Below are 15,169 nucleotides of genomic sequence, written 5' to 3' on the forward strand. Positions count from 1 at the left end.
GGGGCACTCGTGAGAGCTGCGGGCATGCGGAGCTCCGCGGCAGCCACCCTCACTTCGTTTTCTGTTTTGACAGTTCAGTTTGGTTCTACTTTGCGAGAGAGAGGAAGTCAAGTGTCCTTTAAAAAGTCCCTTTCAGAATTTATCTTAGTGACCGGTAAGGATGAACTTAAACTGCCGTGTCATTTGTTGGCGGTGGCGGTTAGAAGAGTGGCTCAGACCGCCGGGTTTCGAACCTGCTCATCTCGCCTCCCCCTTTTTGTGATCTTGATTAATTAAACTCTAAGCCTGAGTTTCCTCATCCATCAGATGGAGATAACGCAGAGCTTTAAGTTGTCAGAATTAAGAAATACCGGTTGCACCACTGGCTTCTTCATTTGTTGTAAAGATCCTTTGAATGTAATACTTTCCGTTAAGCAGGACTGAAGTGGCCTCTGGACTTAGGAGTTTTATACTTTGTTTTGTTTAATCATTAGCACCCTAAGTTGTGTGTTCTTTATTTTACGCTTTGTTCACCTTGAATCTAAGCAAATGATTCCTTAAACTTTGCCGCCGTCTTCATTTCCACTGATTTAAAATGGCTGAGAATGTGCTTAGGAAATTGATGACTCTGCTTTTCTGGGGATCAGCTCTAGTGATGCTGTACAAGGACTGATTCACCTCCCCGCCCCCAGCTGCGTCCTGTGAGGATTCTTCTAGGAGCTTAACTGTGTTGTGTGCATCTAGGTGTTCTGCAGTCCTGACAGGTGACAGGGGCTTTACCATCTTTGTCTTTATCCTGCGTCAACTTTTTTCTGTGTCCCGATACACTTTTGCACTTTCATAATTTTAACTCCCTTTGGGAATTGTGTTTCCAAGTTGTAGTTTCTGTTCCCAGGCCCATTGAATGTATTCAGTAGATTTGATAAGGAATGACTTGAAAAAAATGCATGTTACTCCCATTTCACTTTAGATTATTCTGTTTCCTCCTCAGTTCTGTTACATTGGTAATGGGGTTTTTTCCCCCCCTTGAGGAGAAATATTTGTGGCCCTTAATTGCAATTTATTTTTCACTTGAAATGACTGTTCTGTACTACTTGGAGTTCATATACTATTGCACAGTATATGAAATAAGATGTCCTAATGTTATTTATAAATGTACAGTTGTAGGGGGGAAAGGCCAGTGGGCCAAATTGCCTGTGTAATTTCTTTAGTGACAGGTGACTTTGAAAGACATTTATATGAGGGAAAAAAAGACTAAATCCTAATGAATGCATTTTATAAGACTGAGAGCCTGAGAGTAAAACCGTGGAAAACTTATTTAAATTGTAGGAGAAAGCATATATATGCATATAAAGATTTCTTATTCTTTGAAATGTGTGGCAAAAATGCTCATTTGGAGGAAGATGTTTCAGTGTTGCTGTTATTTAGTCTAGTGCAGAACAGGGAGTGATGAATATGGAAGTCTAAGACCTTGTTCCTTGTCCTAGCTCTGTCACTGTGTATCTTTAGGTTACAGTGTGGTCCTCCATATCCTTCTCTAAAATAGTGAATTGGTCTGATTCCAAGGACTCTTCTAGTTCAGACTTTCAAGACTAAGGGTTTTTAAAGGTTCTTTTAAACAAGGGGGAAAAGGTCGATGTAAACCATTTTAGTCCTGTATTGTGTCTAAGGGTTTTTTTTCTCATACAGTTCTCTCAGACCCGTTTAAGGAAGGGGATATACCTGCATGTTTTCTCTGCTTTTTTGACATGCTTAGCTGTCTTTCTCTATATTCTGTCTCTTTATAGTCTGTATCCGTTGTGCTTGCTTCTTTATAAACTTACTTTGTTAGTCCCCTAACCCAACTTGTTTTTCCTTGTGAATTCTCTTCAGCTTCTTCTGCCAATCCTGGTTTTCTCTGGGGCCTTTTTTTTGTAGGTGGCTGCTGGTAAGGGTTCCTGATGCTAGACTAGTTAGCCGTGGAAGGTGAGATGGGGCCACGTGATGCAAATCATGATTGGCTGATGCTGTGGGCAGGACAGGCTCTGTGATTGAAGTATCTAATATTGCATGATATATTTTAGATTGAGCTCTTACTATAGCTCAGTGATTAAGTAGTTTTCCTTGTGCTGTTACATTTTCTATTTTTATTCCTGCTTGACCCTTTTTTTAATCTACTTTTGTAATTTCCTGTGCTATTATCTTATCCTTCGCTCAAAGATCCCACCTTAAAATGATCTGATTTTTAAGATTGATATTTGTGTATTTTAGCAGGAATTCTAGTGTAGCTTCTATCAAGGCAGCGCATTTTGCTTTTTATTTTTGAGTGCTGTGGATTGAACCCAGTAACTATGCCTTCAGGCGCAAGGCAGTGTGTTTTAAATCTTAGATCTAATTATGAAGTCCTGTGTTAAATTTCTTTCCCCAGAATTAGCCTTAGGCAATAGTATGTAGAGAAAATGTTTTAGGAATGGACCTTATTCCCTGAAATTATATTTCAGAAACAAGTCTGTAGAGGGCTTCTGAGGACTTTTTTTTAACAGAACTCGGCCCCTCAGGCTCTGGTAAGAGTATTGTCTCCCCTTCTTCTTACCTCTCTTTCTTTCTGTCTTCCCTCCTTCCTCAGTATGGAGCCTCTAGGATACTACTCAACCACTTTACCACTGAACTACATTTGCCCCCCCCACTTCTTTTTTTTTTTTACTTTTTAAAATGTAGGGTCTTGCTAAGTAGCCAGATTGGCCAGGCTGGGCTTGAATTTGCGATTCCCCTGTCTCAGCCTCTCAAAGCTGGGCTCATAGGTGCACACCACAGTGCCCAGCTCCTTCTGACTTTTTCTAAGAAACTGCCCCTCTGTCCATCACTTAGAGTCTAATAAGTAATGATTGTTAAAGTGCTAACCTTTGGTTGAGTGAGAGTTGCTCTGCTTGCTAGCTGTTGCCATTGTTAGATAATTTTTAGCTGTAAGTCATAATGGTATAGGGGAAATACTATAACTCTCAACCTGCTAGATGTCAGATATGAGGAGTTCGTGTTGCTCCAAATTGAAGAATGAATTCTAAGGAACAGTGGTGGTTAAGAATAGAGAAACCTGGGCCAGGGATTTAGCTCAGCGGTTCGGTGGCCTGCCTTGCAAGTGCAAGGACCTGAGTTCAATCCTCGGTACCAAAAAAAAGAATAGAGAAACTTGGGGCTGGGGATTTAGCTCAGTGCTTCCACCGTCTGCCTTGAAAGCGCAAGATCCTGAGTTCGATCCCTGGTACCAAAAAAAAAAAAAAAGCCAAAAACCAAAAAACAAAAAAAAAAAAAAAAGCCAAAAACCAAAAAAAAAAAAAAAAAAAAACAGAGAAACTTTATTGAGAGATGGTCACCCAAAAGTGGGTTGCCTCAGACCCCACTTCTCAGAGCAAGTTTTGTAGAGCAAACTCATGAGGTGGGTACAAAATCACAAGGTAGGTATAATGTGGGTCCAAATTGTGGAGTAACTGATGTTTATGTAGAGTTTATTGGACCAGGGGATGCCAGTTATCTTAATCCCCTTGGGAGGTATGTAGGTCTGGTCCTTCCATCTTTAATCTTAAGGTCTGGCCTCCGACAGAATTGCCCCCGGCCACAGCGGAATATGTTTTCATCTTTTGCCCTGACTCTGTGGAGGGCCTATCCCTGTCTGACTGCCTGTAATATTAATACCTAACTTAGCTGTCTAGAGTAATAATAGCACAAAAAGCACAGCACTAAATAAATGCAAAAATGGAATTTGAATGAGAGATTTTTAAGGTAGGATTAGCCATCTGTTAATGTTTTTAATGTTGCTGTTATAATGTTTACATAAAAGAATACAAGGAACTACTTCATAGGTCAGTGTGAAATGCAATGTTTTTAAAACTTTTACTGAAACCCATAGCAAGACATCTTTTTATCTCAAGATTTTATAGTTATATAATTATGTATACATGTGTATGTAAAAATAAGTAAACTGAGAAAAATTTCACAAAACAAAATCTGTAGTGTGTACCATCTATTCTGATGGTTTCTACTTATCTTGATTTTTTTAAAAAAGTGCTAGTTGTAAACTAAATTTTTGTTCTTTGCTTTTGAAAAACACTGGGTCCTGGGTTGAGAGTTGGGATGCTAATTTTTCCTCATTTTGTCATTTGTCAATCCTTTTTGTGCTTCACTTTCCTTGTTTTTAGAAGGAAGGTATTCTGGTTTAAATATATGATGATCCTTTGCTGTTTCTCTAATGTATTTATCTTTAGTTTTCTGGGTAGGGAGAAACCACTGAAAAATTGTTAAATGTCTGGTTGTTTATATGTATGCTGTTTGGCAAAGTACTGTGATAGAACTTTGAATAATACTTTTCTTCAAAGATCTCATAAGTTGAAGTAGAGACATTAAGACTTATATTGCAATAATTAGAAAAACATTTACCTATATCTGTTCTGCTTCTGTGTTTCTTAACAAGGGATATTTTAAAGTTTGAAAAATTGCACTTAAAATACTTGATAGCAGATTTCTGCCTAGACTTTATACCTTGCCTTGTCACTAGTCCTTTCATATTAGAAAACAACATTAAGAATATGTTTTTCTGAAGGAAAAAAAAATGTTTTTCTGTAAAGACTACCATATCAGATCCTTACTGTTTCCAGATATTATCAGACAGAGTAATTGCCATTTTCCTAAGAAGGGGGAACTCAAGGCTTTGGTTTCCTTCTTTTCACTTTGGATGATTTCTGTAGACTAGGCCATTTCATGCTGGGTATTGAGAGCCTTCTTATTCTTATTTGTGCCACATATTAGGAGTAAGGAATTTACTGCTTGCTCCTAAGATTCTGGTCAGAAAAGAATGCTAATGGTTTTAGTTGAAAGGAGATTGGAAGCAGATTTTCTACTTTTCTCAGATCAATATGTACCTCCTCAGAAGGCCTTCCTCGACCCCATTCCTCATGTAGACTTCCTCACATACCACTTTGTTAATATTCTTCAGATCAGTTTAGCATGGGCTGAAATTATCTTGTTTCTTGTTACTTACAAGTTTTCCCACTTCTATTAAAGCATAGTCTCTACAGTATATTTTATGTCACCTTTCATATCTCCTGTTCTTTCTTTTTTTTTTGTACCAGGGATCGAACTCCGGACCTTGCACTTGCAAAGCAAGTGGTGGAACCATTGAGCTAAATCCCCAGCCCTCTCCTGTTCTTGACACATAGTAAGATCCTTAATAAATATTGTGAACTAATAAACAAAGCTCCCCGCTCTGGTTTTTGGAGACAAGGTCTCCCTATATAGTTAAGGCAGGCTTTGAACTCACTATGTAGCACATATGTAGTGTGAGGCTAACTTCAAGCTCACAGCAACCCTCCTTTCTCAGCCTCCTCAGTGCTGGGATTACAAGCGCAAGCCAGCCCATCCAATACAAAGCTCTTGCATACTTTGAACACACCTGCTTTTCCTCCAAATTATTTTTTTTAGCAGTGTGTTACCCACTTTCCCTGAAAATAAGACTTAGCTGGAAAATAATCAGCTTTGAAAACTAGAGATCAAAAATGTCTGTGCCTGGGGATTTAGCACAGTGGCCCTGTGCCTGCCTTGCAAATGCAAGGCCCTGAGTTCGATTTCAGGTTCCAGAAAAAAAAAAAAATGCTAGCCCCAGTTGCCTATCCTTGTCTTACCTGCCTTATAGAGTAGCAATTGAACAAGAAAACAGTGATGGCAGGTAAGGAAGGATAGGCTGATTTGGGCTGGCATTTTTGACTTTTTGATAGTTTTCAGGGTTCTTTTCTGGCTAGGTCTTATTTTTGGGGAAACAGTTGTGTTTGTAATCATGGTGAAGGTCTCTATCACCAGGAGACTTTGTATTTATCTTTTTTTTTTTACTTAATATTTTTGTATTCTAGTTTTTGCCAGTATAAAGACTATTCTTAAATCCTTCTTGTAGCAACTTTTAGTAATACTTTTATTTATAAAGTGTATTGCGACTTTAATGGGCCAGCCTGATAAATTAGTGAATAGTCCAAGTTATGCATCTTCAGGATTTTGGGATCATTGCCCTAAATTGCCTTTATAATTTTCTACCTGTATTTATTCTTTTAGAGCAATAAATAAATAAATAAAAGAAGGAAAAGCTTAATTTTGTAATTCATTATTTACAGACACAGTCTTTCTAGTGCAGGTTAGAGAGCTGGTGTGGTTTGGGGACAAACCTAGAGAGTGAGTCAGGACCCATGTTCTAGACCATTGCAGTTTGTGTCACTGACTGTTGTCTCATTTTAGGCAAGTCATCTCTTTACTTTGTTCATTTTGAAATGTTAGGAGATTAGAATTGATTTTTTTGCTCACATTCTTCTGGCCCAGAAATGAATAATTAGATACTTTAATTTTACCTCCAAATTTCCATCTTCTGCCCTTCTATCCCCAAAAAACATTGCAGGAATGTCACATTGCTGCTTGAGGGAAAGTGGGTTTAGGCTCAGAGGTATGCTTAAAAATAAAGTAAGGCATTTCACCATGACTGCTGGTTGGTTATTCATCAGATTCTGTGGGAGATGTGGCAGTAGTGTAAAAGCATGTTCTTGCTTTTAAGGGACCAGAGACAATTAGGAAACAGGTCTCCACACACGATTGGAAAATACTTTGTGTAAAACCAGTTGGTACAAAATGATGTGCTATGAGGATTAGAAGATCTTTGTGGGCTAAATAAAACAATGAGGCTTTAAGATCCTTCTAGCTGTTGTAGCATTTAAACAGGTATATTGTTTCCTTTTAGGCTGATTGGAAGATGAACTGTTCTCATCAACAGTATGCTGTTATCTCATCTTTTCAAACATTTAATTTGAGAGCCTTTCATGAAAATTCTGAGTAGAAATTTAGCTCATGAAAGTTAATCAGAAGAGTTTTATTTGGGTCTGTTAGTACATCCCCTGTGTTAACTCACATTGCTCAGATTATTAAGAATTAATAGCTTTTTTTTTTGGTACCAGGGATCAAACTCAGGACCTTGTGCTTGCAAGGCAGGCGTGGTGCTACTGTGCTAAATTCTGGTCCTAGTAGCATTTTTTTTTAAAAGGAGGAAAGGTTTATTTTGATCACTAGCAATGTTGTTGCATAGCCTGATGTAAATAGTAAAAGTTAATACTCATTAAGCAGTATGAGGATTTATGCATTTATTTTTGAAGCCATGGAGATCTTACTTAGGGCCTTGTGCATGTTAAGCACTCTACCACTGAGTTATAGCCCCAGCCCTCCTGTATCACTTAATCTTTATCAGCTTTAGATAGTATTGTTATTCCCATTATAAAAGTGAGGCCATCAGGCCTTAGGGACATAATTTACTTAATATGTATATATTTTTTTTATTTTTGAGACAGGGTCTCACTGTGTAGTTGAGACTGACCTGGAACTCACTATGTAGCCCAGGCTGGTCTCAAGCTCCCAGCGATCCTCCTGCTTCAGCCTCCTGAGTGCTGGGATTACAGACGTGAGCCACCATGCCCAGTTTACTTAAAATTCTAAAGGGGCTGGGAATATAGCTCAGTAGTAGAACATTTGGCTAGAATGTACAATACCCTTCCTAGTACCACAGAAAAATATTAAAGATAGAATATGTAATTTCATATGGAAAATGATGGAGTACACCTTGAGGCTAGAGGTGGGATAGAATGAGAATGTTGTTGTCTTTTTAGTGCTGGAGATTTAATCCAGGGCCTTCACACCAATCTACATTTCCAGCCCCATCCCCTTTTAAAGTTTTTAAAAATATTTGAGACAAGGTCTTCCTGAATAGCCCAGGCTGGGCTTGAATTTGCATTCCTACTGCTTCAGCCTCCTGAGTACTGGAGTTACGGGTGTGTGCCACATGCCTAGTGCAGAATGCTGTTTGTGTTTGTGTGGGTTTTTTTTGGTGGTACTGGTGATCAGACCCAGAGATGCTTTGCTAAGGGATGCTGTGCTACTGAGTTATTCCCATATATTTTTTAATTTTTTATTTTGAGATAGCCTCTTGCTAAGTTGCTGGAACTGGTCTCTAGTTTTTGATCCTTATGCTTTAGCCTCCCGAGCGGCTGGGTACAAGAGTGTATAACCATGCCCAGTTATATATCACATTTTATTTATTCATTAATCTGTTGATGGACACTTGGGTTATCTCCACCTTTTTAACTATTGTAAATAATGCTGAAATGTGCATTGATGTACAAATGTTCCTTTAGTCCCTGCTTTCAGTTCTTTTGTGTATATACTCAGAAGTGGAATTCTGCATTATATGTACTGGGGATTGAAGCCAGTCTTATGCATGCTAAGCACTAATTTTCCTGAGCTACGCTCCTAGTCCTAACTCTTAGTTTTTGAGGGGCTGCCATACGTTTTTCCACAGTAGCTGCTTAATTTTACAATCTCACCAGAAGTGCAGAAGAGTTTTAATTTCTTGTTTCTTGCCAACATTTAAATTATTTTATTATAACATGTTTGTAGTATTTAATGATCATAATCGTTGTGGGGAGTCAGTACATGTAATAACATCTTTTTTTGTTGTTGTTTTTGTGTTTTGAGGCAAGGTCTCCCTTTGTATTTGTAGTTCAGGCTGGCCTTGAATTCACTATGTAGCACAGGCTGGCCTCGAACTCATGGGTGATCCTCCTAATTCAGCCTCCCAAGTGCTGGGATTACAGGTGTGCACCACCACGCCTGGCTATATAACATATTTTAATTATCTTTATTTTTCCATCCCCTCCTTTCCTTCTATCACTAGCTTCCTTTCCCATTTGCCAAAGATCTGTCTTTGTTTCCTATATTGTCTTTTATTTGTGCTTTAAATTATTTATACTTTGCAACCATCCCTCTGCTGGGTGTCTTTCCAAAAGAATTAAAAGAATCATACCACAGTGATATATGTGTACCCATGTTTATAGTGGCACAGTTTGTAATAGCTAAAACTTGGAAACAGCCCATTTACCCATCAGTTGGAGACTGGATAAAGGAGATGTGGTTTTTCTATAAAATGGAGTACTACTCAGCCATAAAAAATGAGAAACTAGAGTCATTCATAGGAAAATGAATGCATATTGAGGCCATACTCTTAAGTGAAATAAAGAAGACACATGTAAATACTGAATAGTCTCTCTGGTGTGAAAACCTAAAAGTGTAAATAAGATCCAAATTGTATAACTGATAATGTGAAATAGGAAGAAAAGGGCTTAAAGGTATAGGGGAAGTGGGAAGGGTAGGGGAAAGGAAATAAAGGACAAAAAAAAATATGAGAAAAGGAAAAAATGGAAACAAAGTCTTTGTAAATAGGGGAGAGTGGAGGAGGTGAAGGGAGGTCAGGGGTAATGGGAAGAAATGAGAACCAAGATCTGTCATGTAAGGGTACAAGATCCCAATGATGAATGTAACTGTACTGCATACTTTAAAAGTATCAATAAACTCAAGATAAAAAAACAAATTATACTTTGAAATTCTTGTAAAAAAAACAGCGATATTTAAGTTTATGTGTCTGATGTATTTCACTTACTGATATGGTCTCAAGGTGTATCCATTTTCCTTCACATGACTCAAATGTATCCTTTATAGCAGAGTAGTACTCCACTGTGAGTAAATGCCACATACTCTTTTCCATTCATCTGATGATGGACCTATAGACAACTTCCAAGATTTAGCTGTGAGTTGTGCTTCTATAAACATGAGTATGTATATATTACCATAATATGATGTCTTTAACTCTTTCAGGAAGATACCTAGAAGTGAGAATATATTAATGTTGGTGTTGTGAGGATAAAATGAGTTTCATTAATATAAGGTGACATTTAACTCAAATACCCTCTCTGTACTTGTGTGCCCCCCCAATATTTTAACTTACATTTACCAAAAATATCTAAAGGCTGTGTTCTCCTTTCTTACTGATACCACTTTTCTGAATTTGTAGTCATGCCACTTTAGAGCCAATTCTGTTGTGATTGCTTCAGGACAGGTTCCCAGTCGATCCTTCTACTGAGTGCTAGGATAGGAGCAATGTACAAGTGTAACATGCTAGTTATGTTTGAAGACAAAGAAGATCTAGGAAAGATTTATGAAGGATAAATTCAGTGTAAATATGTAATGCGTTAGAAAACTTTTTGCTGGGTAATCTGTAACCTCTGCTCTCTGAACTCAAATGTAAAAATCTCTAGAAAAGATGTTACCTCATTTTGCTTGCTAATAAAGCAAAGCTTAATAATTCAGTATTGATATTAATGGTATTGTAAAGTAAGATCCAAGGGGATCTTGTTCTGTGAATGTTAAGAAATAAGGAATTTGAAAAGGAGTTAATTCCTAATTTTCAGTACACTTAATTGTTTTCTACAGTAACATACTCATTAGTGGTATAGTCATGCTTGTGGTGAGATTTCACAGGATAGCACATTTCAACCAAAATGGATAGATATTAAAACCTTGGAGCCCCAGAATTTAATTAAAGGTGTATCAGGGACTGGGGGGTAGTAACCAGGTAGAAGACTGGCAGTTTTCTGAGCAGGACAGGTGAATTGGCAGGGCTGAAAATTCCCCCTTTCCCCATGCTCTAATCTGTAATCTAGTAGAGAATCTTTGTATGTTTTTTTGTATTTTGATATTTTGTATAATATTAAACATTACTTTCAAGGGCTAGGGTTATAACTCAGTGGTGGAGAGCTTGCCTAGCATTCAGGAGGCCCTAGGTTTAATGCCTAGCACCACACACATACGCATATACATGTGCACACACAATGTTGAAGTAAAATCTTTAAATCTTTTCCTTATATTATACAAAATGCTTTTTTTTCCCAGCTTTAACAAAATGCTTTTAAAATATAGAATTGTAAATTTGGAAATACAGAAAAATATCTTAACCTGTTTTAAGACTTGTCAGTAAACAATCACTGTTATATCTACTATCATTTTATAAGATATTAACTTAAAAACAGTAACTTATTTTTCATCTTAGGATATTTTCTAGGGTTACCTCATTTCTTTCTCTCTCTTTTTTTTTTTTGGTACCAGGGATCAAACTCGGGTCTTTGCGATTGCAAGGCAGGCGGCGGAACCAGATCTAAATCGCTGCTGGCCCACCTCATTTCTGTTAGTAATGTCTTCTGGTGACAGTTTCACATGTTGGTACTTTACTTGCCTTGTGAAAATTCTTTTTAGGCGTTTTGATTTTCTAATCTGTTTTATCCTTCCTTATTTCTGACTTTTATTTTGGTATTCACTTTTTGTTTTATAGGAATAGCTTTTAGGTGTTTAGGTTGGTGACATTTGAACAGACTGAGATCTTTTGTAAATCTATTATATATCTGTGCTTTTAGTTAAACAGAAGAAATCAGTTTTATCACCATGGTGGGATTTTTTTCAGATATTTTCAATCAATTGACATTCATTTCTGTAGTTAAATTTTGAGAAGTTACATAGATGGAACTGGTAAAAGACCAAATCGTTACCTAGTAGTGGAGAAAATTGTCAAGGAAGATACTATAATTACAAATCAAAACTATAGAGTCTCTTTTTTATCATTATTGTTACCAATACAAGTTAGGACTAATTACCCTTTTTCTTTTCAATTTTACAGTTAATGTAAGAGTTACTGAAGATGAGGAATATATATTAGAGAAGTTTTTTCTTTTTTCCTTCAAAAATTTTATTTGGAAGCTTGTCTCCAGTTACTGCTTTACAATCAAGTTTGTTTACTTCATCAGAAATGTTTTTTACAATCTCAAGAAAAAATATGTCCCAGAAGTTGAGTTTATTATTGCTTGTGTTTGGACTCATTTGGGGAGTGTTGTTACTGCACTATACTTTCCAGCAACCAAGACATCAAAGCAGTGTCAAGTTACGTGAACAAATACTAGATTTAAGCAAAAGATACGTTAAAGCTCTTGCAGAGGAAAATAAGAACACAGTGGATGTCGAGAATGGTGCTTCTATGGCAGGATATGGTAAGATAACTATAAAATATTCCTAGTTTTCTTAATCTTCATTTAAAAATAGTCACAGAGATTGAACTCTACTTCATGTATGGGTCTTTATAAAATAAGCTTTTCTTAACTTTCATTACTGAAAAATAGAAATATGCTCATATATTCATCATCCAGATTTAATAATTCTGCAATAGTTGACTAAATTATTTAAGAATAAACTACATTGTGTAAATTGTGACATTTCATGACTGGATTTATATCTCTTTAAAATATATAAAAATATATATATGTATGTATTTTAAATACTCTTTTTCTATGTAACATGATAATTTTTTCTTTTGAGACAGGGCCTGGCTATGCAGTTCAGGCTGCCCTTGAACTCACTGTGTAACCCAGGCTGACCTGGAACTTGCAGTAATCCTTCTGCCTTAGCCTCCTGGGCGCTGGGATTATAGGCATGCGCCATCATGCTTGACACATGATGCTATTTTTACATCTAGTTTATAGTTAAATTTTCCCGATTGTCCTAATATATACCATTGATTGTATAGCCTCTGTTATTCCCAAAAAACAAGTTGTCTGGATCTCCAGCCTTGTTTATTACCAGTCTTCCTTTCAGATCCTGGGTCCTGTTGTGTTTTATGTATGTGCATTTTCTCTCCTAGTTTAAGATGTCAGAGAAAGGGAGGGATGGGGAGAACAGACAGAATGGTTCTTTCTACAACACTGTGTCTGTACTTGATTGTAGTCTAATGTTTAATTATAAGTTGTACATGCATGCATTAAAACAATTAAAATGTGTTGATTCTTGTAATGAAAAGAGTAGTTCTTCCTACTCATAACAGTCCTCAGATTTCCTGTTCTTTAGAGCTGCTCATTTAAAGTTCTTTCATCACATAACTTCCTACTATTCAGAAAGAGGGTTTGTTTAGCTTTCTTTTTCATCCAAAAATGCCTTCTGCCCTCACAAGGTTGCCTTCATAGAATATGCTGTGCATAAACAGAATAATGCTCTGTGAATAGACAAAGAATAATATTTTGTGAATAAACAGTAATAGTCAATATTTGCTATTAATAGTATTCTAGTAAATGGTATTCATTACTGAGCCATGTAGTACATTATCATTATATTTTCTTTCCTGTGCAACTTAATATTTTCACTAATATTAATAGGTATAAATTTTTTCCTTTACCTAGTTTTCTATTCCATCTCCCCATAGTTATTTAAATATCCTCCTCATATATTCAGACACATAAGGCTATTGTATTACTTACTTTATTTTGTAGATCTCTTTTCCGGAGCCTTCTGATAGGCTCTGGCCTAAACCCTTTGCTGTCTAGGCCTGCAGCAGTGAATTGTTCTAGGATCACAATCTTTTATCATCTTGGGGATTTCCTTACCCATGTCCCCTTCCCCTCTCTTTCTCTAATAAAAGCTACAGTATCTCTGCTGAATATAGATGAGAAACTCACTAGGAAAATATTAACAAATAACAATTTAGCAACATTTTAAAAGTTAGCAAGGCTGAATGGTGGTGCATTGGCTGTAATCCCAGCTACGCAGGAGGCTCAGGCAGGAGGATTATAAAGTTGAGGAAAACCTGGAAATTTAATAAGACCAAGTCTCAGAATGAAAAAATAATTAAAAAGGTGGGGATATAGCTCAGTGGTAGAGCACTTGGGTAGCATTCATGATATTAATCACAAGCACTGTAAAATTAATAGTCACCTCTCATTCATCCTACCTTTTCCTTTAATTGTTACTGCTAACCCTAATCACTTATTAAACTGTACCTTCATAATTCATATCAAACCTTCTAGGGATTTAGCTTCACTTTTAGCTAGTGTTCTGGTAATCCTCACTTGAACCCCATATTTGTCTTCTTTTTTTTTTCTTTCTTTCTTTTTTTGATACTGGGGATCAAACTGGGGTCCTTGTACTTGCACATTTGGGGCAGGCGGCAGAACCACTGAGTTAAATCCCTGGCCCTCATATTCTCCTTCTTCAGATATTTTAAAGGACTGCCAGGGAAAACAGCTCTAATCTTTTAGTCTTAACTGCTGAAGGATTTAAAATATATATATAATTATCTACTATGTATCAGGTACTCCTAGAACTTTTTTTTTTTTACTCCTACAATTCTTGATTGAAAGATCTTAAGAAATGTCTCCTTTCTCCATCTTTTATTTTGAAAACTTTCAAATCTATAGAAAAATGTATTAATATTTTTTTCAGCTTTGAGTGTATTGGTACATTTTAGGTATATAGTACAGTTACATTCATTGTTGGGATCTTGTACCTCTACATGACAAGTCTTGATTCTCATTTTTTCCCCTTACCTCTGCCCTCCCTTCACCCCCTCCTCTCCTCCCCATCTACAACCACTTTATTTCCATCTTTTCATTCTCTCACATTTTTTCTTTTCCCTTATTACCCTTCCCCTACCCATCCCACCTTCCCTACACCTTTAGCTCCTTTCTTCCCACTTCTAAATGTCAGTAATCTTATTAGGATCTTATGTATTATTGCAGATTATTCACACCAGAGTCAAATCTATAGAAAAATTTAAAAGGCTGGATTGTAGCCCTAGGTGATGACCTGGATTCAGCCTTCAGGGCACATGCACATCATGGTCTGCTACATAGTTTAGAATGGCCTTGAACATGCTTGAGATCCTCCTCCCTCAGCCTCTCAAGTGCTAGGATTATAGGGATGTGCCACCCTGGTATAGGTTCTACCTAACCATTTTTATTTGTTTTTTGTTTGGGGATTGGACTTGGGTCCTTGCGCTTGCAAGGCAGGCCACCTACCTAACCATTTTTAAAGGTAGGATTCAATGGCATTAATCACATTCACAATATTGTGGAACCATACGTATTTCCTTTCAAAACTTAGATCACTCCAAACTCTCAGACTGCTAAGCAGTAATTTGGAGGAGGGGGGCAATTTCTTGATGAGCCTAAAGAAAAAATAACTCTTTATTCCTCTCCTTCTGGTCCTTGATAACCTTTCATTTGCTTTCTGTCTCTGAATTTGCCTGTTCTAAATATTCCATGTAAGTAGCCCCATATGATATTTGAGCTTTGAGTCTTGCTTACATAATTTGTTTTGCATAGTATCTTCAAGGTTAACCCATAGCATTGTATTACCAGAATATTATTCATTTTTTTAATGACTGAAGAATACTTTTGTTGTATGTATATAACACATTTTGTTTTTCCATTTTTCTTTCTGTTCTTTTTTTTTTTTGTACCCAGGATTGAAATCAGGACCTTGCACTTTCGAG

At 36.8% G+C, this 15,169-nt stretch overlaps 1 protein-coding gene across 1 annotated transcript in view; it reads left to right on the forward strand.

Annotated features, from left to right (window-relative positions):
- Positions 1 to 11,529: 11,529 nt before the first annotated feature.
- The window catches only part of Ccdc126 (coiled-coil domain containing 126), a 7,919-nt gene continuing 4,279 nt past the window's right edge, over positions 11,530 to 15,169 (forward strand). Inside the window, exon 1 of the mRNA XM_010628212.3 lies at positions 11,530 to 11,900. Coding sequence (XP_010626514.1) covers positions 11,663 to 11,900 — 238 coding nt within the window. The 5' untranslated portion in view covers positions 11,530 to 11,662. The remainder of the gene's footprint in view (positions 11,901 to 15,169) is intronic.

This window comes from Fukomys damarensis, unplaced genomic scaffold (genome assembly GCF_012274545.1).
Source record: "Fukomys damarensis isolate Sample0158 unplaced genomic scaffold, DMR_v1.0_HiC HiC_scaffold_4, whole genome shotgun sequence".
Taxonomy (NCBI): Eukaryota; Metazoa; Chordata; class Mammalia; order Rodentia; family Bathyergidae; genus Fukomys; species Fukomys damarensis.